The following is a 25,833-nucleotide window of genomic DNA, read 5'->3' on the forward strand; positions in this document are numbered from 1 at the left end:
GAGAAAAAACATAAAAAAAATATATGGTCACAGACAGCCTCTGCAGGTGAAGAAATGATGTGATGAAGGAGAGAGTGAGCAGAACACACTAACCATGGAAGATGTGGAGAGTGGGGGAGTGATAACAATAGTGCCTCTGAGACTCTTGGGAGATGACAGTGAGTTTGCTTTTCATTAATCCTCTTCCCCTCTCCTAAGAAGCTGGAACTTTTTCAGCAGTGTTTTTATCTTTCCATTTTCTTCTCTGTCATAGTTTGCCATCTACATAGAAGCTCTGTTTCAAGCCCTGCTCTGCTATGTAGTGGAGAACTGTACTGACCAGGCATCGGTGCTGTTCCCCTTGCTGTTCTGAAGGTAAAATTCCACCATATCAATAGACACATCTTTCTTTTTTAACAGCATGTAGTGGGTACAGAACATATATCCCTGAATCCAGCTCTCCATCAATGAACTTTCCCTTTTTAACCTTAAATTAATATACTAACAAAACACACGCCTATACTATACAAAATGCACATTAAAATGAGTCTATCAAATTATTCTGCAACTCTCCATCCATGGGCCACGTTCTCCTGTTCTTACTCATTTTGGTAAATAATTTATTCTCTGAGTGGCTTCATTAACTGCAATTTATCTTTCTGCTATGGGATGGCAAGTAGCCTGAGGCAACCAACCATACAAGGAAAAGAAAATTAATCTGGTCCTTATTCATCATTCCTGATAGTAAACCTGAATCAGAGACACCTTTATTACATTGGGCTGTACTTTAAAATGCGAATTTTCCCAGTGAAAAATGTGATGGTGGGATGCTATGAACTGGGAGTCAAGGGAGAAAAAAGTGACTGTGGTGGTCTGAGCAGTGAGCATCTGCACCTTGACTGAGGAGAGGATGCCAGGATGTTGCTTGCCTCACACGAACAAACATCTGGGTCTTTGACCCCTTAGAGACGTTAAGAGAGTCAAATATAGTACCGTGGAGCTGACCGCTCCTCAGGGAGAGACCTAGCCACAGATACCGTCTCTGCCCGATGTCAGGGCACCCTTGCACCCCGCCCACCTTGCCCTGGTTTGGCGTTGTGTTCCGTGGGGCCGCTCCGCTGCCTTCCTCCCGCGGCTTCCGAGGGCCGTGGGGGTGCGGGGCAGGAGCTAGCCAGCCGCATCCCCGCGGCCGGGACGGGCTGTGGAAACTGCTGGGGAGTCAAGGGCTAACCCAGCGTGGCTGCGCCGGCGGTTGTAGTGGGCACCTGAGTCGCTTCTCTCTCCCTCTCCCTTAGCCCTGGGCGGATAAAACTGGGCAAGCTCCTGGAGAACAAACAGCTTTGAGGGTTGAGTTTTTCCCCCCCGCATTTGATGGAAGGTGAAGCTCTCGCCAGAATGAACCTTCTGTCTCCATGCTGCCCCTTTCCGAGTGTCGGGCAGCAGCCGGGGTGTGAAAGGTTTCCCACAGCAGCTTCCATCACCCGTCAAACCCCCTTTTATTCTCGGGTGAGCAACTCAAAGGGCGAAGGAGCGGGAGGAGGGGGGGAGCCCGGGCAGAGGTGGCCGCAGGGGCCGCTTGGCACGGGGGAGAGGAGACAAAAGCCGGCGGAGCTACGTGGCTCAAATTCAAAAGGGGAGCTCCAGTCTTCGTAAGGGCAGCACCGGCCCAGGGAGGAGGGAGGGGGGAACGCCGGAGGGGCGGGAGCGGGGCCGGTGCCCGACGGCGGAGCCGTGGGGAGGCGGCGGGGCGGAGGGCATTTGGCGATGGGCGCCGGCGGGGAGCGGGACAAGCGCACGAGGTGGGGAGCGTGGCACCCCCGGCCGCTGCCGCTACCCTTCGCTCGGGGACGCAGCAGCTGAAGCGGCCGCCTATGAGCCCAGCCCGGGCGCGACGATGAGGGGCATCCCCGGCTTAAAGCGGCTGCGGCTCAAAATCTGGCGGCGATGCACCCTGGTGCTCCTCCTCCTTTGGGCTGCCTGCTGGATGGTGGTGAGCGCCTTACTGTTCTTCCTCCACAGGAGCGTCTTCTCCGAGCGCTGCACGGACGAGAAAAGCCACCAGATCCTGGCCAAGCTGGTACGTGCCCCAGCGGGACTCGGGGTATTCCCCGGGGGCTGCCCGGCTGGATATGGCACTGGCAGTCTGTCAGGGCTGCGAGGAACCCAGCGCCCAGCCGAGCTTCCGCCGGGGCACTCCTGCCCGGCTCCGTCCCGCTGGAGCTGCCGCATCATTGGCGCTGCCCCGGAGGGCAGGAGGCTGCTTCCCTCCCTGCCTCCTTTCCCGGGTAGAGGGCAGGTGCAGGTAGCGGGCCGGCTCCGGGCACGGGGTGCAGGAGCGCTTCCCCAGAGCTTTGGAAAGGGCATGCTCGGCATCCCGTACGCTCCGAAGCGAGGGGAGAGGGGCGGGGTGGGAGTTGCGGGGGGTGGCGTGGGGAAACGAACAACCTCCCTCCAGGTTTTGTTTTATTTAGCCTAAAAGGTGTTTGTGCAAAAGACTTCCCCCAGAAATGCCGCACGGCTTGTAATGCTTCCTTTATGTCTGGCGGGGGTTGGAGGGGGTTGGTTAAGGTGTAGTTACTGAAAAATCAAGAAAGGACTTGAGAATAATCATAAAAATCTCCCTTAAAAAAACCAAACCAAACCAAAACCACCCCAATAGCTTTAGATCTGTGTAGGAAACACTTCAAGAAGAGAAACAGCACGGGTTAATGTTTTGAGTTAAGGTATTTGTAGTGCCAGTGGTTAGGTGGGAAGGAAAGAATCCTAATTGAAATGAAATAATCTATTACTGCAGCAAGCAAAAACCCATCGTAGGTATTCCCTGAATTCTTTATAATGAAGGAAGAGAAACTATAAGCAGCGGTGCTGACACTGTGTTTTTAATGGCAGTGAGATACAATTTCTTTACCCCAGCAGTTAACCTGAAGCACAGCTGAGCTGGGGTTTGCAGCTGAAGGAATGAATTCTTCCCCCTCCTTACGTGGCTGGGGAAAGCACAGAGGTGCGGAGGTGCAAGGAGCTGCAAGCTCAGGGAGGACCTGGCTCTTGCCATCACACTTGCCAATAAACCAATGGACAGAGAGAGTTGTGGCTGTTCTTCAGTTTGGACAGAGTTAGGCACCACTTCCAAAGGACGGGCAGGGATCAGATTTCAGGCACAAGCCTGGGTTGTCTCTGTCACGGTGTGATGGGTCAGTTTCAGGCCTTCCTTCCAGAGGAAGGGTAGCTGAGATTGCTGTGCTAATCTGTTTCTGTTTCCATAGGTGAGTCTTCAATAGTATGGTTAAGGCTTGTAAGTGACAGTTTTCTCAGATCATGTTGGAAAGAGATCATCCTTGTAGTGGTACAATTAGAAAAAGAGCTCATCTTCATCAGCCCTGAAATAAGTCTTTACACCTCTTCCAAACAAGGCATGACTTTCACAGTTAAGGAAAGTGCAACTGGTCTATGAAACAGTCTGATATCTGGAGTCTCATGCCTTGTGTTAAGCAAAGTTTGACTTCCAAGAAAAGTTATTTTGCTAGTCATCTGCCATATTTTCAGCAGGAGAGAAGATGAGCTATTTGAAGCAAGTGGATGACAATTGCATGGTTGCATACCCTTGCAAGTGGTATTTCTGAAGGTTAATTTCCTCCTTCTGAGCAAAAGGTACATCTGTGCAAGTGTGTGCTGCACTGGCAAGGCTGGGGCAGCAGTGGCCATTTTGCAGAGGCCAAGTTTAACTCTCAGGAAAACCACTTACTATTTCCTAACACCAGTCTCATCTTCATTTACACTGAACACACTGAATTGTAGCAATCAATTTCTGCTTTCCCTGGAGACATTGATTAATTCTGATGTGTGCCAAAACTTTGCTCAGGATTGAATTTACATAGAAGTACTTGGTAAGAAGTCAGGGCTCTGTCTTGGGCCTGGTCTGCACAAAACTGATGCTGGTACAGTTAGTTATTTAAAATTATATAAATCCTTAGTGGGGTTTGCATTCGTTTGAACTTTGATGTGAATTTAAATTCAGCCTTTTTTAACGTCTCTTGATCAGCATACTAAGGATATTAAAAGTGATGTAGCCAATTTGAAACAGAAAGAGATGAGTGAGTCCAAACCATGTTTGCATTTTGTGCAGTATAGCTGCTTTTCCATAAGGCTTTTGGCTTTGTGTCACTTTCATATTTTACTTTTAAGAATCTGGCACCTAGTGCCATTCAAAGGGTGCTCATTAGGTAGATTTAAAACTCTCCCATCAGCAGATCTCAAAATGCAGTCATTAAGACATGACAGAAGCATGGAGGGCCATTTCTGGAAGATTTTTGGGGGGGAAATTGATTCTTCTTTTTACCAGCAGCCATCCTGATGACATTAAATCTTGTAAAGTTTGCAGTTAGTACAAAGATTCCTGGGTTGGTAAATAATAAACAGACCATCTTTTCATGACAGATTAATGTGGATCACCTGGCTAAGTGTTTTCAATCCACCTAAATGTGTTTCAGTACAGTAAAATTCAAGCTAGAACGCTGGGGAGCACAAGAGTACAAGCTATGCCAATAGGATGGAAGACTGTCTTGTAAATCTCTGTGACTTTGGAAAAGATGTAGGGGTCAAATAATTGCTTCAGCATGAACTGCTAGTGTAGAGTTTGCCTAGAAGGTTGATCTAATCTTTGAGTGTCTCCATAAAGGAGAATTAGGGTAGGGCTGTTGACAGTCTTTGCAGCACTGGACAGCAGTGTTCAGTTCTGACATCTGTCCTTCTAAGGTTGGAAGAAGGGGAAATAAAGAGAAGAAACAGGGAAGGAATAGAAACACAAAACCCATGTGGGTACTGAAAAAAGTCATTATAGTGGAAGGACTGGGGAGCTAAGCTTAGTTAGTGTAGTATGTTCATGACAAATATAAAACACTAGAAGTTTGAACAATGGGGTGGGTAACGAGGACATGAAGGTGCAGTCAGTCTTTGCTGACCTTCTAGAGTATAACAAACAGGGAATCAGGGATATTTTTAAAGCTATTGAGGGACTCACAGCTCACTAAATTCTGTGAGCAAAAAGAGACACCTTGAAAATTGTTCAAACTTCTCAATAGCTTTTGAGGAAGCCTTTTTGAAATTCTTGCTTACTTGAGTGACCAGCAGAAAATGTTATTTCTGGGAGGCTGATCTGTGTTTCATCGCTGTGAAACCTGGGACCTCTTGGTCATCTCCTTCTTTATCAATCCTAGTTTACAAAACAGTTCAGTATAAGAAGAATCTGATTCAGAGACAGTTTGTCAGACACTAGGTTAATAAGAGAGAAGGGATCTTCAATCCATCCCACTTTAATAAGCACCCTGGGTGTGGAGTTGGAACTCAGCCTGTAAAGAGAGCATCTGAAGAGCAGCATAAGAGAACTGCAGTCAACCAATCAGCTTCAGTGGAGCCCAAACTCAAATCCTTCTATGCCAAGGGCAAGGGGAACAAGAAAGAAGAGCTACAGGTAGCCTGCAGGGCTATGATGTCATTGGCATTACTAACGTGGTGGGATGGCTCCCATGGCTGCAGTGTGGGATCAGATGGATATAAGCTTTTCAGGAAAGACGGGCAGAGGAGAAGGGAGGGGGGTGTTGCCCTCTACATCAAGGACCACCTGGAGTCCTTGGAGCTCTACCTGGGAATAGATGAAGAGGTGACAGAGAACTTATAGGTGAGGATTAAAGGGAAGGCAAGGGAAAGTGACATCATAGTGGGGATCTGCTAACAGGCCACCTAAGCCCTGGTCCTCATGGGAGATTTCAACCACTGAGATATCTGTTGGAAGGAGAACACAGCAGGACACCAGCAATCTAAGAGGTTCCTGTACTGCACTGATGAAAACTTCCTCCTCCAAGTGCTAAAGCAACCCACAAGAAAGGGTGCTATGCAACCCACAAGAAAGGGTGCTATGCAACCCACAAGAAAAAGTGTTATGCTGGACCTTATTCTCACCATCAAACAGGGGCTGTTGAGCAATGTGAAACTTAAGGGCAGACTTGGCTGCAGTGACTACAGAATGATAGAATTTAAGATCCTCAAAGCATCAAAGAGATGGTGAAGCAAGCTCACTACTCTGGATTTCAAGAGAGCAGGCTTCATTCTCTTCAGGGATTTGCTTGGCAGAGTGTCATGGAATAAAGCCCTTAAGGGAAGAGGGGCCAAAGAAAGCTGGTCAGTATTCAAGGACCATCTCCTGCAAGCCCAGGAGCAGTGCATCTCAAGAAGGAAGAAGGCAGGCAAGAGTGCCAGGAGGCCAGCCTGGATCAACCAGGTGTTTCTGGACTTACCTGGGGGGAAAAAAAAGCCTGTAAGGAATGGGAGCAAGAACAGGCCATGTGGGAGGACTACAAAGAAGTTGTCTGAGCAGCCAGGGATCAGGTTAGAAAATCAAAAGTGCAGATAGAATGAAACTTGGCTAGAGTCATAAAGAGGAATAAGAACAATTTCTTCAGGTACATGAAGGGCAACAAGGCTGGTGAGAGGCCTTGAACACAAGCCCTATGAGGAGAGGCTGAGGGAGCTGGGATTGTTTAGCCTGGAGAAGAGGAGGCTCAGGGGTGACCTTATTGCCCTCTACAACTACCTGAAGGGTGGTTGTAGCCAGGAGGGAGTTGGCCTCTTCTCCCAGGCAACCAGCACCAGAACAAGGGGACACAGTCTCAAGCTGCGCCAGGGGAGGTTCAGACTCGAGGTGAGGAGGAAGTTCTTCACCGAGCGAGTCATTCGGCATTGGAATGGGTTGCCCAGGGAGGTGGTTGAGTCATCGACCCTGGAGGCGTTCAAGGGGAGATTGGACGTGGCACTTGGTGCCATGGTCTAGTCATGGGGTCTGTGGTGTCAGGTTGGACTCGATGATCCTCGAGGTCCTTTCCAACCTAAGTGATACTGTGATACTGTGATACTGTGATGAGGGACAAAAAAATGGAGGCCAGTGACAAATGGCATCCCTCAGGGGTTGGTACCGGGACCAGTGCTGTTTAACATCTTTCTCAGCAATACGGACAGTGGGACTGAGTGCACCCTCAGCAAGTTTGCAGATGACATCAAGTTGTGTGGTCCAGTTGACATGTGCATGGAAGGGATGCCACCCAGAGGGACCTCGACAGGCTTGAGAGATGGGCTCAAGCCAACCTCATGACCTTCAACAAGGCCAAATGTGAGGCCTTACACCCGGGTCAGGGCAATCCCAAGCCCAAATATAGGCTTGTGAGCAGTCTTGAAGAAAAGGGCTTGGGGGTGTCGGTTGATGAAAAACTCAACATGAGCCAGCAATGTCCACTTGCAGTCCTGAAGGCCAACCATGTCCTGGAATGTATGAAAAGACGTGTAACCAGTAGGATGGGGGAGGTGATTCTCCCACTCCACTCTGCTATCATGAGATCCCACCAGGAGCACTGCATCCAGCTCTGGTGCCCCCAGCATAAGATGAACATCAAACTGCTGTGACAGGCCCAGAGGAGGCCATGAAAATGATCAGAAGGCAGGAGAACCTCCCCTGTGGGGACACGCTGCGAGAGTCAGGGCTCTTCAGCCTGGGAAAAAGGCTCTGGGGAAACCTTAGAGCATCCTTCCAATACCTGAAGGGTGCCTACAAGAAAGCTGGGAAGGGATTTTTTACAATGATATGTAGTGATAGGATGAGGGGCAATGGATTGAAGCTTCAGGAGGGTAGACTTAGACTGATGATTAGAAAGAAATTCTTTACAGTAAGGATGGTAAGACACTGGAACAGGTTGCCCAGGGAGGTCATGGATGCTCCCTCCCTGGAGGTGTTCAAAGCCAGGTTGGATGAGGCCTTGAGCAATCTCTGGTCTAGTGGAATGTGTCCCTGCCCATTGCAGTGGTCTTGGAACTAGATGATCCTGGAGGTCTCTTCCAGCCTAAACCATTCTATGAGTCTGTGAAAGATTTATGGGTTTAGCTGGAACAGTGGAGAAGCCCTAAGCAGCAGCTAGGTTCAAGAATGACTCATCTCCTATGGCTGGGAAATATAACTGAGACTGTTTTTTTCCACAAAGAGCTTCTCTCATTAATGTCATTAAGAATGACATGATGGCAACACAGGAAAATAAGCTGCATGTTGACACGTTTGGCTGCAGGCCTGCTGGACATGTGCTCTTCTAGATGTAAGAGCTCCACGCATATGAGCTAAGAGTGAACTTGTTGGTCTACAGTGTAATTGTCCACAGGAGCAAATGTTCACCCATATGGACCCAATTACAGGACTGAGTTATATATTCTCTTGTAGCAGAAGACGAGTTAGGTGGTGGTTTTCTCAACAGGAGGGCAGTGATTTTAAATGTGAGTACACTTAAGCTTCAAAGAAAAAAAAAGCCCCACCAAAATTCCTTCTGTTTGTAATCTTCATTCTAAAATTGCTTAGAGTTCCAGATGTTAGGCACTGCTAAACCACTTTGGTTAAGAAAATTACGTTTCCTATTATAAAAGGGAAAATAAATCTATGTTATAGTCATAGGACTAGATTTTCAAAGGGAAGAACATTGATCTGCATGCTCTAAAGTCTGTGGACGGCCCACTGAGTCTGCTTGCCCATCCTGATGTGGATGTGGGTGTGTTTTACACGTGTACATCACCCTGGATTCAGGCTTTTCTTGCTGGCATTGAATGTTCTCATCTGGGCTGTGAGAACACCAGTGCAGAAATAAATGTTATGCCTGTCTGAACTACCCTCACTGAGCTGTTTTAGTCAGTTTATCACCATCCCTTAATTCTGCACCCATTCCCCTGTGGGTCGTTTGAGGCTGGACTCTGAACATTGCCTGGGTCAGAACACATTCCTCTGGTGCCCACCTCAGAGGCTGTCCTAAGAAAATACATCACTTGAATTTTATGATCATGTTTCTTGTGCATGTAACAGCAAGTCACACATGGGGTGGGGCTCAGGCAGCCCTTGAAAGTACTCCACATGCAGAAGGAGCTGCCAACTTCTTTAAACGAAGGTTCAAATGCCAGAAAGTAATAAAGAAAGCTGACAATGTCAAGCCACCTCCCAGATGTTTGGCTTTCTACACCACCACAGGCTATTCCCCTTTCACCAGAGACCTTCGAGCATCCCTTCTACTCTGATTCACCCACAGCAGTCCCTGCAGCTGTGCTTCCCAATGCCCATAGGAATACATCAACTGCCTACACTTTTGGAAGTGGTGGTGGGGAAATGATCGTGGGTTGAAGGAAGGAGTAGTGAGGGAATCCTTGTAGTTCTTGTACAAATTTGCAGGCACCACCAAACTATCAAGCAGCAGTTCTCACATTTTCACAGGCTGATTTTTTTTTTCCCAGTTAAAACAAAAATTATTTAAGAAATTAATACAAAGGCCTTGGAGATAAAATCTGGGAAATTAATTTTGTCCTACAAGATTTACAGCTTTAAAAATTCTGAAAGTTCTTGGTCCAAGAGGCATTGAGTACAACCTTTGTGTTTCCTGGTAGTGCAGGAGGAGGTCCTTACAGCTGCATTCATGGCATGTCAAGTGCGAGGCTGAAACATGCAGAGCTGCAGGAGGTGCCAGCAATCCATCAACCTATGGATTTTCCTGTAATTGAAGTGGGGGTGTCTCAGTGATGCTGCGCTGAACCTTCCAGAGTCCTGCATTACAGTTGAAGTTAGCTCCTGTGCCTTAAACTGTCACAGCCCAGAGTGTTACATGGTGCAGCCAAACATGTTCAAAGCCTGTCTTACTGAATTCATATGTGGCAAGAACTTCAGAGTAACAGGTCTTCTAGTCCATCTCTTTGCCCTAAAATAGCCTGTCCTCTGCCATCCCAGGAATTCCTGGTTTTAAGCAAGATTAGACATTAAGAAGAAGGTCTCTACTATGATGTTGGTTGGAATAGGTTGCCCAAAGAAGTTGTGGATGCCCCATCCCTCTAAGTGTCTAACACCAAGCTAGATGAGGCCTTGAGCAACCTGGTCTCTTAGGAGGTATCCCTGACCACAGCAGCAGGGTTGGAACTAGATGATCTTCATAGTTCCTTCCAACTGAAGCCATTCTATGACTTCCCTTAGTAAGAACTCTGTAGAGCCTTCTGAAAAACCAATGAATCACACAATGGTTGTAGAAGGTGTGTGCTTGTGGTACTGCAACTGGTGCAAGCCTCTCAAGCTTAGGACTGTTGCTGACTGTCTGTCTACTAAGTGGTCCATGGGTGTATGGTCTTGCTATGAGTATTCTCTTTCTCTCCAGTGTCTTGACTACAGCAGTGGAGCCCTGACTGGTGACCTCTGTGAAGACCTGTGTGTGGCACAGAAGCTGGTGTACAAACACTGTCTTTACTATGACAGAGGTAAGAAGGTCATCCAGGCTGACTGGAGAGGCCAGCCCATCATCCTGAAATCCAATAAGGAAATCTTCTCCAGCTACCAGCATCTAAGTATCCTAGAGGAGGTGGAAACAGAGGATATTCCTGAAACAGAGCTTCTGCTGATGGTAGCCTTGGAGGTCAAAAATGTTCTGGGGCTAGAACTATCCAACAATACCATGGGGCCTCTATGGATAAGGAAGAAAGGACCACATTGGAAAGCACAGGTGGCCAGCATGTGGTCCTTGCTCCAGCAGGAAGAATATATCTACTTCAGTTTGCTGCAGGACTTCAGCAAACACGTGCTACGAATTATGGGCTCTTGTGGACACTTTTATGCTGTGGAGTATCTCACAGCTGGACATGCCTGGCACAAAACTCTTTTTCCCTTGGAAAATGTGTTTGGTCCCTCACTTAATGGCCACAGAAGCATGGTGAGAGCCATCACTGACATTGCACTCAGCTTTCTGGACATGGTGCAGCATTTTGATAATGATTTCTCTCACCGACTTCACCTGTGTGACATCAAACCAGAAAACTTCGCTATCAGGCGTGATCTCACAGTAAGTTGGGTCTTTGGGGTAGTGTTGCAGCAATTTGATTCTAGTCTGAAAGTGGCTGTGTAAAAATGACATTTCTCTCCTCATACGGCTTTTGGGCAAATTTTTCCAAAACTGATGTATTTATAAGTGCCAGGGGAGATCCCCTGCTGCTTTTCCTCTTTGTGGTATGTGCAGCCATATTTCAGAAGCACTAAATCCTGCTGCTTGTTTTGAGAACTGCTTGCTCTGCTCTGATTTTTTTTACACCTCCTCAAAAGCACTAGCACTGGCAGAGTCCCTTGGATGTGGTAAGGGATACTTCCAGAAGGTAAAGAGATCTCAAAAGCTGTAAATGGAGTTGTAATCTGAGTCACAGCAACAGTTTCTGGTAGTGAGGTTGAAACAAAAAACTTTGAATTTGAAAGCTAAGGCTGAATTCTCTGACCTGACACAAAGGGAACTCCCCACATCCAAACACAAACATTTATGCTTTAGAGCTCAGCTTGTCAGGTCTGAAAGTGATCCACAGACAGTGATCTGAAGCTCCTTGGTATGTTCCTCCTTGACTTTTCATTGTACAGCCATAATTCAGACCTGATTAGCTGTACAAGTTTTCTAAGTAGTGATGTAGCTCAGCACTACATTGCTGCATGGATCTTGCATTCTTTCTGTGGGCAGAAATTCCACTGGTTCCAGTGGGAATTGTGTGTAGGGATAGGGTCACTGAAGAGTAAGTAGGTGTTTGAACCAGGCTGACAATTTGCAGTGACATGAGTGGAGTTTCTGGAGTTTGAGTGGACATGAAGCATTTTCACGGTCTTAAATGCTATTTTCAGTACTTGCCAAGTGTTAATATAGCACTCCCATCTTCAAAGTACTAGGCAAACATTGCCTAAACATATAGCCATTAAGAGCAATTACAGTGCTTCCCCTTCACCCTTCCCTTGCTTCATATTGTTTATTCAGGTGCAGGACAGCAGCTGAACAAGGAATGGGTGAGGAGCTATAGCAGGAAACTAAAACAACCTACTGGTATGGAGGCAAAGTGAGGTACAGCAGGGATTCCTCAGGGTAAACTTTGCCCAGCTCTTTCGGCTATGTAGGACTGTGACTGTGTGTGGCCAGGCATGCATCACAGCAGGGGAGACCTTATCACCACAGTCCAGTATTTAAAGAGTGGCCACAAAGAGGAGGGTGATTCCTTTCTATTCACAAGGAAAATATGTGGGCTAGTGGCTACAAGTTACTCTTAAGAAGATTCTGATTGAACACAAGAGGAAAATTTTTCACAAAGTGAAGAATCAGCTATTGGTATAACCTCTCCGGAGAAGTGGTGGACACTTTTAAGGTTCAGCTGGCCAGGGTGCCAGGTCATCTTATCTAGACTGTGGTTTTCCCAAGAAAGGTTGGATTGGGTGATCCTTGAGGTCCCTTCCAACCTGCCATTCTGTGATAGAAAGAGAGAAAGACTATTAAATATGAGACTTGCTCTTCCAGGATACTCCCATGACTTCTGGGTTCCAAAAAGACAGCAATCACCTTCTGACAGTAAAGTGGTTTAATTTAGTATTTTCTTGTTGTGCATTATGTACAGCTTGTTGGCATTGCCTAGTTTTGCCCCATTTGCTCCTGGGAGGGAGTCAGGAGATTCGCAGTCAGAAAGCTGCACAGATTGGGATGGAGATGACACATGCAGAAAGCTTGTGATCAGTGAAGAAGGAAGGACAGTGAGAAGCAGAAACTTTAGGTGGTTTTACCAACCAGTTGGAAAGGGGACACAGCAAGGCAGCCTTTTTTTTTTTTTCCCTTGCCTTATGTGTAAGTAATTTTTTGCAGTTGTTTGTTTCTGTATAGGATAATCCTGAACAGCCATCGAAGTACCACTACTCTTCATTCCAGTAATGAGACTGCTAATGCCCAGAGAAATGTGCCTGAGGTGCAATAGTTTTACTTTGAGCATTATTTTTTCAAATGGTGGGGCTAAGCCTCCAGCCTTCACATGCTGTTTTTGCAGCACAGAGGGGAGAGATTACTGCCTGGTAGATCACCTAAGGGAATTTTAAGATGCTGTGGAGCTGCATAAGGTGCAGAGCTAGAAGCAGGTCTGAGTGAATATAAAGTGCTCCAGGAGGGCTTCCGCTTTTACCAGCACCCCAGAGAGAACTAGGAAGATTACAGCACATGAAACAAGACTTGAAATCAGGTCAGGAACCAGGCTGGGCTCTAACTGCATTTTCTTCAGTACCTTCATTAATTACAATCATAACAAACCTGAACAAAATACAGCTGTTTCTAAGTAGATATCTATCTTCAGAGGGTCTGGCTGGATGCCCACACATTTTTGTAAGAGATGAAACTTCAGTGAAACTACCAAACCCTTTGGCAGCCACACATTCAGGAACCAGGGTGGATCTTTTTCTCCTAGCAGAGTAATTGATCAGATTGTCGAAAGTGCTCAATGCTGGCAGAGACCCCACCTGGGAGCTGATGCAGCAACCCTAGAACTGGGGAATCCCTGTGCTACTTTTGCTGTCTCTTCTCCAAAGTGAACAGCAGAAAGCTTAAGGAAGTAATGAAGAGAATGAACATGAAATTGCTTGTCCAAACGTGTGAAATTCCTTAGGCCACATCATCATTATCAAGCTCTCTGAGAAGCTTAAAAATCCCTCAGTTTTTAAGCTATGCTCATCTCTCTAAGATTTTCCCTGGGGAAAAAGAAATAGAATAAAATAAAGATTAGACCTTGTTCTTTCTTTTGCCTGTGGAAGGCTTATTTGGCCTCCTACCAGATCAGAAATCTTTCCTTCCCAGGGTTGATCCAGCTGCTGCTCCAGCCACACAGTTCAGCTTCCCCTGTTATTTGAGAGGTTGAATCTTAAAAGTGAGAGTATCATTTCAGCCTAAGAAACTCTACTTTGCCCAGGTCTCAGGCATTTTCCTCCATGAAAACATGTGTCTGGCTGCAAGGAAGCATCTCTAACCCTAACAGTCAGGCGTTAATCATGACACTGAGTGTACACTGCTTGCTGCATTCACGGTGCAGGTTGCATTCACTGGGGTCACCCACAGTTTGTCTTGTGTCAAGCAGCTGTCATCCAATTACCAGCTTCCTTTCTTTCCATATTTATTGCTGTGATTTTTCCTAAGTGAAGTATTCATGGCTGGAGTGACACTGGCAGAAACTGAGACCACATCTCTTTGCTCCCAGAATTGTCTCAAAGCTAGGATGAGCAGTATCTGGGCACACCTCTTCGTGCTGCATGCTCACTTTGTGCAAACCTTGTGTCAGAGTGAGAAAATTGATTGATTCCTTCACTCCTTGCTTTTTCTACCAGGACCAAACTCAGGCTGGACTCTGCTATGGACCACCTTCCAGGACAGGCAGAACATGAGCCATTCACAATAAATGAGTCAAACTGTGGCAAACAGGATTGGGCAAAACTGGTCCCAACCTTCAGCAGTGTTGGGGATATCTTCTGCAGCTGAAAAGATGCAAACCCGTGGAATGCAATGGCAGGTTTGCAGGAGCTGTACCAGGTGCAGGCACTTCTGTGCATCCCACTGCTCTTCTCCACAATTCCAAATGTAGGGGTTTAGTCTGAATGGTGAATTTTAAAGGATACCCTCCAGTCTGTGGATGGTCTTGCACCATCATATAATTAAAAGGTGGAGATGCCATCTGCTAACTGCAACAACAAAAGAGTCAGTCTTCAGCTTGGATCGTTTTGGTTTAAGGCAAATCAATCTGGTAGATCCCAGGGATTCAGACTGTCCACAAAAAATGTTCCCTTTCCTGGTGTTGTAAGAAGTGGTTGTTTTTCTTTAAAAGTGATATATTTATACGACTTGTGCAGCTCAGTTAAGTGAAATGAAAGCCCTTTCATTGTGATCCCAGCTCCCACTGGCAGATGCTCTCAGCACAGCATTTCCAAAAGCAAGCAGCAAAGAATGCGTGCTCAGCCCTGTCCCGTGGGCTGTGACATGCCAAATCTGATGGGTTGTTTTGATCCACAGGTGGTGGCCATTGATGTGGATATGGCCTTTTTTGAACCCAAAATGAGGGACATCCTTGAACAGAACTGCACAGGAGATGAAGATTGTAATTTTTTTGATTGCTTTTCAAAATGCAATCTGAAAATCAAAAAATGTGGAGCACAGAGAGCCAATAACAACTTGCAAGTGAGTAGACACAGCTGCTTTATGCATCCATTTCTTTTGAAAGCACATTGTCTATAAAATACATGGTATGTACTAGGAGACTGTGAGATGAAGACAGTCAGGTTTTAAACACAGTCACTTAAGTTCCAGTCTTGTTCAGAAATCCCATCCTGGGGCGTGCAAACAGATATTTATATTCCTTAGTGATTATTTGCTGATGTTTTGGGTGGCTGTTGGCTCAATGCCTCGGACAAGAGAGTGAGAGAAGCAGGGGCAGGGAACTGGCATTGCTATCTCACCAATGGTCAAGTCAGGGCTGTCCACATGTAAGCAGTGGGGGAGGCTATTGCTGCAGTTTTCCACTCTACAGACATAGTATGCAGATGTAGTGAAAAGGGGAGCCTATGGTGTTCTTGGCCCTGCGATGAGGTGTCTTAGAGGTCACCCAGCTTGCACCCAGTGAGGAGGATGGGGAAATGTAGTATGCTTCTCCTACCCCTTCACCCTCACCACTTGGTATGCAGAATTACAAGAGCAGTCTGAGGATAGGTTCCTCAGCTAAAGCATAGCCTTTGTGGATGCTTCTTTTCTATACCCTCCTCTTTGAATGTCTGGGGTCATTTTGGATTCATATAACATTTTTCTGCAGCCACAGAGAAGCTGCAGGGCATTAGCTGCAGCCCCTGAAAGACCACAATCTGCTCTTTTCCGTTTCCTCAGGTGATCTGTGACAAAATATTCCGTCGCTGGTTTTCCCCAAATCTCAGGGAACCATTGGTTTCCCTCTCACTGCAGCAGCAGCTGCAGAAGGCTGTGCAGGAGTGTGCCAAGCCGGGACACGGGGATGCTGCTGGGCACCAGAGGACTCTGAAATCTCTGTCTGAGTTGTACCACCTGCTTCGAGTCACTCAGCAAGAACTGCAAAGGGCACAGTAGACTCGAAAGGCAGACCTGCAAAGGTCACATCCCAGCCACTGCTGAGGGACGCTGTGGATAAGGCAGACTGCATTTTCTTTCTCTCACTCCCACCCCTCCTGCCTGTTCTATTACACTTAGAGCACAGAGATTGTTTTTCTCCTATGCAAATGCAATTCATGGCTGCAGGTGCAGCACGTCCTCTTAATATCCTTTCAAGTGTGAAATTGTTTTACATTACCTGGATTCTGTCCTTGCTTATTTTCCCGAGCTGGCGCTAGCCCCCTCCATCAGCATTCAGCACATTGTTTGCTTACCAAGAGCTGTAGCCACTGCTCAGATAGCATCTGAGTGAAGTGCTCAGGGCGAGGATGCATTTACAGAAGAAAAGTACAAGTAAGTGCAGCAAAACTAATATCAGTAATTAAAACAGTGGGTGAGAGGGTGTAGATAAGCACATTCATGGCATTTGTTTTAATTTGTAGAAGGAGGTTATTTTTTAAAGTAGAACAGGGTGCTCTGTGTGAGAAAACAATCTTAAACAGGGACATGTATGGTCACCTGACTGAAGAGTTGCTTTTGTTCAAAGCAGTCCTTGCTGATGTCTCCAGATGCCTTTTCTCTGGTGCATTGCATTACCTGTGCCATAGCCCACTTTCTGTGGAGAAATTACAGAAAGGTGCTTAGGATTTTTCTAGAGTGAAATAATTATATCCTTGCCGAGTTCCCATGTGGGTACTCATATTCTGCAGCAGGGAGGTATGAATAATGTCACTGAATTTTCCCATGTGAACAAACCCTCACACACTTATACATCAGAGCACTTGATAAGAGGCACTCCGTTGCCAGAGAGCAGAATTACCCAGGAATGCCAACAATCCACCCTTTGCTCTGAACAGAACAATGCCCAGACCCAGGGTTTTCTTGCACGGTGCTATTTTAATGACAAAAGGATTTCTTTCTTTATTTTTTTTGAAGAATTCACTCTCTTGCAATCAGTTACATAAATAAAGATCCTGGCTTAATTTAAAGCAATTAGCTTTACCTTTCAAATGTGTGTAGCTGTGGCTGAAGCATCTCACACGCGTGTTCAGAAGACACTGCATGTTTTAGTCCAGTGCTGGGTATGTTACCTTTGAGCTGGTTTTGGTGTGGAGATATGAAAAACCCCACAAACAGGGAAAGAAACCCCAGAAAACATCCTGTGACAGCACCCAGCTCAGAAAGACTCTTCAATATTGGGACTGACAATATTGGTTTAAGAATGTGAGACACATTAACACCAACTAATCTTTTATGACATTATATCCCTCAGCCTTTCAACAGCCCTGAAGCCTGTGAGCACTGAGTATACACAAACCTTCCATTTATGAAGTGGTTCTGCTTAGGAGATGTTACAGTATCACAGTATCACCAAGGTTGGAAGAGACCTCAAAGATCATCAAGTCCAACCTGTCACCACAGACCTCATGACTGAACCATGGCACCAAGTGCCACGTCCAATCCCCTCTTGAACCCCTCCAGAGACAGTGACTCCTCCACCTCCCTGGGCAGCACATTCCAATGACGAATGACTCTCTCAGTGAAGAACTTTCTCCTCACCTCGAGCTTAAACTTCCCCTGGCACAGCTTGAGACTGTGTCCTCTTGTTCTGGTGCTGGTTGCCTGAGAGAAGAGACAAAATCCCTCCTGGCTACAACCACCCTTCATGTAGTTGTAGACAGCAATGAGGTCTCCCCTGAGCCTCCTCTTCTCCAGGCTAAACAATCCCAGCTCCCCCAGCCTCTCCTCACAGGGCTTGTGCTCAAATATGTTGACATATCCAGATATGTTGACATATCCAAAACTAGCTCAGCTTTTCATAATAGTGTTAGTTGGTTTGGGGGGTTTGTTTTTGTTTTGTGGAGGGGTTGTTTGTTTGTTTGTGGTTTGGGGGGCTTTATTAGTTTGTTTTGTTTTAGTTTGTTTTCGCTTGGTTTTGGTTGGGTGGTTGGGTGGTTGGTGGTGGTTGTGAGGTTGGTTGGTTGGTTGGTTTGACTTGGTTTGGTTTTTCTTGCAGTAAACTACTGCAATGTTAAAAATCACACAAGACCTCAAGATGCTCATAGATAGATCAAGGTTGTCTTCCTTGCCTGGGGATGGTGCTGAAGAGAAGCTGCTGTTAAGCTAGAGCTACAGTTTAGGAGCTCCTGACTGGTAAGGTCATGCTCAGTCTGCACTTCTCCTCTTACCAGGGAGATGAACAATGTTTCAATGATTTAAGATCATCCTTTGCAAAAGCAGGAAGGCAAAGGGGAATAGGAAAAACGCAAATTCCAGAACAAGCCCTGTTACAAAGTCCTGATAGAAGAGAAAATTAAGAAGACTAGACTCAGGTTGCAGTAAAGCATTGGAGATGAAGGAAAAACAGGAAAAATGAATTAAAAAAAATACAGCCCACTTTGTGAAAACATGGTTTGTGATATAAGACTGACTAAACTGGCATTCTGTCTGAGAATAAAGAGACTGAAGACAAGCATGGTAACATTCCAGAACCAGAAAGAGGCTGATAAAAAGGGACTAGGAGAAAACTCCCCTGTCCAGATTTCCTTTCTGGAAAAGCAATGAGCTTAAGCTGTACAGAGGAAAATTCAAGGTAGACACTTGTTACAGGCTTTCTGCTAGTAAGGAACAGTGGAGAGAGGGCACAGGCCATTGGGAGAACATCACTTCATAAGCTGTGGTTCTGAACTACAGGTCAGAGTGAGTGCCTTTCAAGAATGAAGTACATGCAGTTATGCTGTTAATCCTGCCTTGAGGTAGCCTTTTATCCCCAATTCCTGTGATTCTATTATTACCAGTACATGTCTGTGCTCTTGTCACTCCCTCACAGCAAAATCTGGCCTTCTAGACATGGGAACAGGTAAGTCTCATTTACCTTCTGCGTGCAAATCCATAGGATTCCCTGGGAAGGGAAGGCACAGAGATCTCCAACTGTACAAATAATGCTACAGATCCTGCTGCTGTGATCAGGATTTATATGTTCCAACATGATCTCCCTACTGAAAGCACTGATCCTGGGCTAGGTCTGGAGTGACTCACGATACACACCAACCACTGCTGGGGACACCTGGATCTTATACATAACCACCCTCCTGTTTCTCTGGTCCCATTAATTCTGTTCTCCTTCCCAAGCCTGGAGGGCACCATCTGGGAAAAGCAAGCATCGTGCAGACACTCAGTGCTTTGCAGCAGTGTTTCAATCTGCCATAACAGGGCTCCCCTTCCCATTTTCAGGTTTGCATTCTAGGCAGGATAAATTTTTGTAGGAGGTGTTATTTCAATATTAAAGCAGGTGGAAAAAACATAGGGACATGAGATTTGGAGGCAGCCAGACACCGCTGGAATGTCACTCTGCTCAGAAGGTACTTCTTGGCAAGATTTAGGCAGGGAAGCTGCCCATGATGGATTTCTTCAACCCCTTGGCAAAGTCTGTGTGCAACTACCTCCACCTGGCAGGGACCTGCTTCCCCCACACTACACACTTTCCCAGATCATTAGGTTTCACTTCTTCTTGTCAAGATACAGGGAATAATCCTCAGAAGCCTCTCAAGACTGACACAAATGGGTCATTTGTTCTTGACTGGGCTATGAGACTGGATATCACTGATGCAGCCAGCTCTGGCTGGCTTTGGTACACCTTCCCCTGTGAGTGGAAAGGAGAATGTGACAGGCTGCAAACACAGGGCTTAATTCTTCAGTGTCTGTGCACCTTGTAAAGGCACTCAGACACAGGAAATGGAAGAGAAAAATACTACCAGTGAAGCAAATTAAATACTCCAGTCTCTTTAGCACAGGTACCAATGGCCAAACCAGGGAAGAAAGAGGAAACACTGGTTTTGGTGTCAATTACCTTAAGGAGGCAAGTGCAAACAGCATTATCTTACACCCATGTTTTATGGTGGAAATATCTATGCAGGTGTTTGACAATGAAGAACCAGGCTCACATGTCCCTTCCAACAAAGTCCCTTTCATACTGCCTTGGCAGCACTGCCCACCAAAAATAGCCCTAGCATCAAGAGATACCCAGCTGGCATAGACTTCAGAGGACACAGCCAGCTCAGGCGGGTATTGAATGAGAATCCTGTGTGCTGTGGAACCCGGGCTGTTGGCACAGTTGTGTTGCAGTTCAACAGCCAGCAGCTATAGCTGGGAAATTCTGCAGTGAAACAGACCTGGGGTATGGACAGAAAATGAAAAGCTGTCAAAAAGTATATCGTTCACTGCAAGAGTCTAATTACACAGAACCAGACAAACAAAACAAAAACCCAAACCCAAGACACCAAAACACTCAACTTAAAATGTTTTAAAGTCAATGTCTAACATACTCAGTTTTGACAGTTTCTGTATGGAAACATCTGCAAGCTATTTTCCCCCTTTTAGTTCATTCATACTGAGAAGGTTTGCAAAATAAGAAGATGAAGATTGAAATCAATCACAATTTGGAAAACAGTGTTTTGCCTGGTCTATGCAGTGAAGTCTGGTAGAATCCTCATCACTTTCTGATGTTGACTTTTCATCTTGATTCAGATGAGAAATTTCATGAAAGCTCAAAATCTTTTGCAGAGGCTTTTCCACCTGGCCCCCAGTGGTCAGATCTGGAAAAGGAGAGGTGTACATACAGTTCTTAAAGTCACCTTTGCTTCCCATTTTGTTTCTTCATGGTGTTTGTAATCTTGACTTGGACTGGAATGGTTTCTACTTGATTTCTCTCATTTTCAGGTATCTCCAAAGCTCCTGCCTTCTGGTATCCCTGCTTGGTATGTAGTTCATTGCAGTTTTGCAAAATCCCAGACTGCATGAGACTCCTCACACTCTTCATCCTCTCCATATAAGAGATTACTCCTCTTATACAGGTTCACTAATACTACTTGTCTGCACTGGGAACAGCCACTTAATCCAAGCAGGCTGCTCCCATTCAATTGATCTCAGCCCCATCTCTTTACTTCATCAGTCTCTTCCTGAATCCTTTTTGCCCTGTAAAAGTGGCATTACCTCTTGATTCATTTCTATCACTTGCTGCATTAGTGCCTTGCTCAGCGACTTTATCCCCATATTTATGGCTCTCTATGAAATAGGATTGGTATTAAGTCATTGTTTATTCCCTCTTTGCATTTTGGTTAGCAGCACGTGCTTCAGCTCTGCAGTAACCTAAATACATTGCCTGCTCACACATTTTACAAGAAGTGAGTCCAGCTGGAGGTGCACTTCATAATTTTTAAGAAAGATATATTCAGACCTTTGCTCAATTAATAGTTCTGCACTCTTTGCTCAAGCAAGAGTTCTGCACTAGGGTGATGTGAAACAGAGCAAAACACCCTGCCCCAAAAGATTTACATAGGTCCCCACTGTGTTTTGAAGTTGACTAAACGGTGACTAACCCAGAACAGCGAGTCATTGCTATATCTCTCTTTCTTCCTGTACAGACTACTACTCCCTGGTGTGAATTCACAAACTCATCCTCCTCCACCAACAGCATTCAGGTACTTTGCCCAAGGCACCACTAGAGATAGCAATTCTGGGACTGAGGGAGAAGAGGGGGAAGGGTTTACTTGCTTTTGATTAGAATCGTTGACTGAACAAGACACTTCCCACAGGTGAAGAATGGGATCAGGAACTTGAAGTTAGGGACTCCTCCCTTCAAACAAGGAATGGGAGAAAATACATACCGTGTTGTATTTAATGGGCAGGAAGGTGATAAATAGCAGCTTTAATGAGTTTCTGGCTGCGACATTGAAGCCTTGTGGTTATATTAATCAGTTTACACATCTGGACCTCCAAGTGTAAAAGAAACGTGGAAAAGTACAATCAGGTTAGCCACCTTGGCAGATGCTCTCAGAGCCTGGTGCGGATGAACCATGAAATCCCTCTGTCGGGACTGACCTGCAACCAATATAAACAATAAACAGAGTCACTCTGCAGAAGCCTCAGTCATTGCCACTTTCCTGGATCTTCAGTGAAACCAGAAGGAAGGTTTCTAGGCTTTCAGGAGCTGAAAAATGCACCAACATGCAGGGAGGGAAAGAATGAGTTGCTTGGAAGAATAAAAATCTGGGAGAGCTGAACTTAGTACTGAAGCTAAGAGACTCTGCACTGAAAAATCAGAGAATGTCAATAAATCAGTTGGGGGAAAAAAAATCCCAAACACTTTTGTTGTGGTTCTTCAGAATAAACCAGACCAGCCACACAGGGGATATAGTGCAGGCAAGCTCCAGAGCCATTTGTTGTACGTGTCTAAGGATCTGTCAAGTAGGCTGTAGAGCTGTGTAATGACGTCTGCAGCCTAAAGCTAGGCTGAATAAAATACCTTAGCAGAAGCTTTTAGAACTACTACTATTTACATAAACACAGAGAAGTGCACTAATTACTAACAGCTTATGTCAGCAAAAAAACCCAAAAATAAAATAAAGGAGAAAAGAGTTCATTTCTCAATAAGAGTGTTATTATTAAAGTACAGAAAGAATTTGACATCCCCGAAAGGCCATGATCCATAATCCTGTGGTTTCTCTAAAGTTTTGATCCTGCAGGCTCTGGCCCCAAAGCAGCAGAGTGATTGCTGAGCTCCTTTAAACTCTGTGATTATTGGTGCCTCCTGCAATATACTTTGAGTTCCTTTCTTCTGTAAACTGGAGGGGCTTTTTCCTGTGCTACAAATGTGCCTGAGTGGTGACGGCAGCCAGAAGGATGTGCATATGATCCAGTGCATAATCACTTCCACAAGCATCTGCTGCTAGTGCTTTCAAGATACATGTAATCCAAGCTGGAGACTATAGTGAATACCTCTCATTTTCTTTCACCGGCTCCTTAGTGGTTTGCTTGTAGCTAGTTAGAAACAGAATCCTCCATCCTGCTTAAATTGTTTATAATCTCTCCAAGATTCATGCTGCAGCAGGACTCCATCGAGTTCAGGATGGGTTCATTCTCTTAAAGGTACGACATGCAAAGCGGCAGGAAAGAACAGAAGTTAATTTTTGTTTCTTAGGAAGAGGTTCTGTGGCTAAAACTAAGTAGACCAAAAAATAGATGTTGCAACCATTAACCCATGTGCCTTTATGAATTAACATTTGTCTGTGTGTGCATGATCTAAAGGTCTCTGCTTCTTTCCCCTTCAAAAGCAAATTTAAAAAGAACAGGTTTAGTACTACAAAATTCACAGGCATGACAATTACTTCTTCCCCATTTCCATGTCAGACATTTCAGGTTGAATCTTTTTCCTTAGGAAATGGATGTTTTTTCCTCCCTTTTATACCAAGAAAATTAATATCTGGAAAAATGCAGATTAGAATTTTTTTTCTCTCGTTCAACTGTTACTGAGCACCACCCCAATCTCAGAAACAGTTATCAGTGGCTAGATATTCATTACATGAAACCAAGGCCTAATTAATGGACTCTGTGTCTAAGAATAACTGAATAAATATCCATGTAATTACTCCAGTGCTTGTCATTCCTCTTTTAATGGAACAATGCTAGTTTTATCCTATCTGATTCTAGATTATGGATGTAGGATTAAGTGCTTTGTTGATTTTTATGCTCAGAATCACAGAATCACAGAATGTTAGAGGTTGGAAGTGACCTCCAGACCTCATCAAGTCCAACCCCCTTGCTAAAGCAGGATCACCTAGGGTAGAATCGAATCGGATAAGATAGGATAGGATAGGATAGGATAGGATAGGATAGGATAGGATAGGATAGGATAGGATAGGATAGGATAGGATAGGATAGGATAGGATAAACTAGGTTGGAAGAGACCTTTAAAATCATCAAGTCCAACCTATCATCCAACACTATCTAATCATCTAAACCATGGCACCAAGCACCCCATCCAGTCTCTTCCTAAACACCTCCAATGATCGTGACTCCACCACCTCCCTGGGCAGCCCATTCCAATGGCCAATCACTCTTCCTGTGAAGAACTCTTCCTAACATCCAGCCTAAACCTGCCCTCGTGCAGCTTGAGACTGTGTCCTCTTGTTCTGGTGTTGGTTGCTTGGGAGAAGAGACCAACCCTCACCTGGCTACAACCTCCCTTCAGGTAGTTGTAGACAGCAAGGAAGTCTCCCCTGAGCCTCCTCTTCTCCAGGCTAAGCAACCCCCGTTCCCTCAGCTTCTCCTCATAGAGCTTGCTCTCCAAATCCCTTACCAGCTTTGTTGCCCTTCTCTGGACACATTCCAGCAACTCAACATCCTTCCTAAACGAGGAGCCCAGAACTGGACACACAGGAGTCAAGGTGTGGCCTAACCAGTGCTGAGTACAGGGGTAGTCTGCACAGGAATGCATCCAAATGGGTTTTGAAAATCTCCAGAGAAGCAGACTCCACAACCTCTGGGCTGCCTGTTCCAGTGCTCTGTCACCCTCACTGTAAAGAAGTTTCTCCTCATGTTGAGGCGAAATCTTCTGTGTTCAAGTTTGTATCCACTGTTCCTTGTCTTATTACTCAGACTTCCACACAGATTATGGCTACAATTGAGTCTTGGCAAAACTGGACCAGAGCGCAGACAGACAAAACCTAATCCTTGCAATCTTCCACCCTTGATCTTTCTTTTAGTCAATGTTCAATTTTTTGTGGAGTAAAGGCAGTGTGTGTGCACACTGATACTCATGCATGTTTGTTGAACTGTAAGTTCATGTAACAAATGCTCAGCAGATAGTCCACAAACACCAGTATTTCTATTTTTCCTGTTATGCTCTATCTAACTGGGGAAATGCAAGAGTAGTTAGCAACAGGAATGAGCATCACATAGTGTAGAGATACAATGAAAACTAAATGGAATGTTTAATCAAATTCTGCACTTTTCCCCCCCATTGGTTTCACTGAGCTTTCTTAAGTGATTAAAGAGTTAAATTTGTTGGATCACATTGTGGTCTCCAACTCTCAGAAAATATCAGCAGAACAGTATTGTATTAGCCAAAGCATTATCACTGAAGAGACATTAAATCATATAAGTATTCTGCATGAATTTCCAATGCCATTTCAGTAGATATCTCTCAAAAGTGCTGAAATGAATCCAAGCCTGGGACAGGACAGCGATAAGCACTACTGAAACGCCTGCAAATGGAATCTACATTAAATAGCTGGGACAGATCTTCAGTCCCACCTCATTCTTTTGGGGTTCATTTTGCCTTTCGTACTCACTTGCATTAATTCACGTGTGATATTGGTGTGGTTTATGGCTCAAGGTGGATTTACACCAGCAAAACTCACTGGCATTTCTGTGACTCCTCTTGAATCATGTCAGCAGGAGTTTCTTGCATTTAAAATGGGCAAAGGTAGGAGTAACATGAGCAATAAACTCATTTAATAAATGTGAGGATACAGAAGGTTTCCTATAGCCCAGAGTTTTCTTTATTCCCCATCTGAAATCTCTGTGGAAAGGGTGACGCACAGCTGTGGTGTCTCAGAAGTGATCCAGGGATGCTTCTCAAGAGCTTCAGGGTTGGGTTCTTCTCTCCTGCACCTGAATGATGAACAGGGAGATCAGGCCAATCTTCTGACTGAAGGGTGTAGCTCAGCCCCTCTCCTCTGTCCCTTCTTGTTGGTAGATAATGTTCACTCTCCCAGTCTTTGCATGCAAGCTCACTGGGAGACAAAAAATACTTTCTAATGGATCTTCTTAAGGTACTGGAGGGTGAGTCTCTAGCATTGTTGCCAGTGCTGAGATGCCTCTTCCAGGAAAGTTTCTTTCGTAACTGGTGTCCTTCCCAGTCCTGGCACTGCTCATCATCCTCCTCCTCCAGTGAGGGCTGCAAGAATTCTCCCATGCAAAACAGGCACCTCAGAGGAACACCACATTCATGCTAAGAAGGGTGGTGAAACACAACAAAACAAAAGCGGCACCATTGAAAGTTCCTTGTCTATTCATTTCACCCCATTCCCAC

The 25,833-nt window shown here is 45.4% G+C and overlaps 1 protein-coding gene across 1 annotated transcript; it reads left to right on the forward strand.

Annotated features, from left to right (window-relative positions):
- Nucleotides 1-1,718: 1,718 nt before the first annotated feature.
- DIPK1C (divergent protein kinase domain 1C) lies at nt 1,719-16,948 on the forward strand. The gene is made up of 4 exons (XM_068147571.1): nt 1,719-2,056; nt 10,188-10,865; nt 14,859-15,023; nt 15,723-16,948. The coding sequence occupies exons 1-4, from the start codon at nt 1,874-1,876 to the stop codon at nt 15,936-15,938; spliced, it is 1,242 nt and encodes a 413-aa protein (XP_068003672.1). The 5' UTR covers nt 1,719-1,873; the 3' UTR covers nt 15,939-16,948.
- Nucleotides 16,949-25,833: the final 8,885 nt, after the last annotated feature.

The sequence above is a fragment of the Melanerpes formicivorus genome, unplaced genomic scaffold (assembly GCF_026170545.1).
Source record: "Melanerpes formicivorus ecotype bairdi unplaced genomic scaffold, bMelFor1.0.p_v2 SCAF_15, whole genome shotgun sequence".
Classification (NCBI taxonomy): Eukaryota; Metazoa; Chordata; class Aves; order Piciformes; family Picidae; genus Melanerpes; species Melanerpes formicivorus.